Here is a 442-nt window from a genome sequence, read left to right as displayed (position 1 = left end):
TATAATGAAGTATGGAATATTAATATTTTATTATCTAACAAATTTATTGCAATATAAAAAATATATTTCGATAATATATTTATTTATATTTGAATTATAATTATTTGATCACTCACGTTTATCATCATGTTCGTATCGTAGAATAAACGAAAAACTTTCGATAAAATTAATTAGTTAAAATATATATTATTATTAAATTTGTATGTGTGTTGTTCTTCCTGTGATTATGTCACTTATTGCGTTATGTCTTTTTCACGTTTATGGTTAGAAGAATAATAATACTACCCCGCGGGCTTGGCTAACTTATATGAGAGTGTGCAATTCTTGGTTGCATCCTCTTATATAGGAGATGATCCCCATGTGATTCTCTTCTTCTTTCTCCGTCATTGGTTGCACTTGCATGTGTGTAGTTGTTGCATTACGCTACTCGCCATTGCCCCCA

The 442-nt window shown here is 29.9% G+C and overlaps 1 protein-coding gene across 1 annotated transcript in view; it reads right to left on the bottom strand.

Annotated features, from left to right (window-relative positions):
• The window catches only part of LOC106791721, a 4,374-nt gene extending 4,237 nt beyond the window's left edge, over positions 1–137 (bottom strand). The window contains exon 1 of the mRNA XM_014757587.1: positions 117–137. Within this exon, the coding sequence (XP_014613073.1) occupies positions 117–128 (12 nt within the window). The 5' untranslated portion in view covers positions 129–137. The remainder of the gene's footprint in view (positions 1–116) is intronic.
• Between the last annotated feature and the right edge of the window lie 305 nt (positions 138–442).

Source organism: Polistes canadensis, unplaced genomic scaffold, assembly GCF_001313835.1.
Source record: "Polistes canadensis isolate GaletaPanama2010 unplaced genomic scaffold, ASM131383v1 scaffold_336, whole genome shotgun sequence".
Classification (NCBI taxonomy): domain Eukaryota; kingdom Metazoa; phylum Arthropoda; class Insecta; order Hymenoptera; family Vespidae; genus Polistes; species Polistes canadensis.
This window is presented reverse-complemented; position numbering and strand designations above follow the sequence as displayed.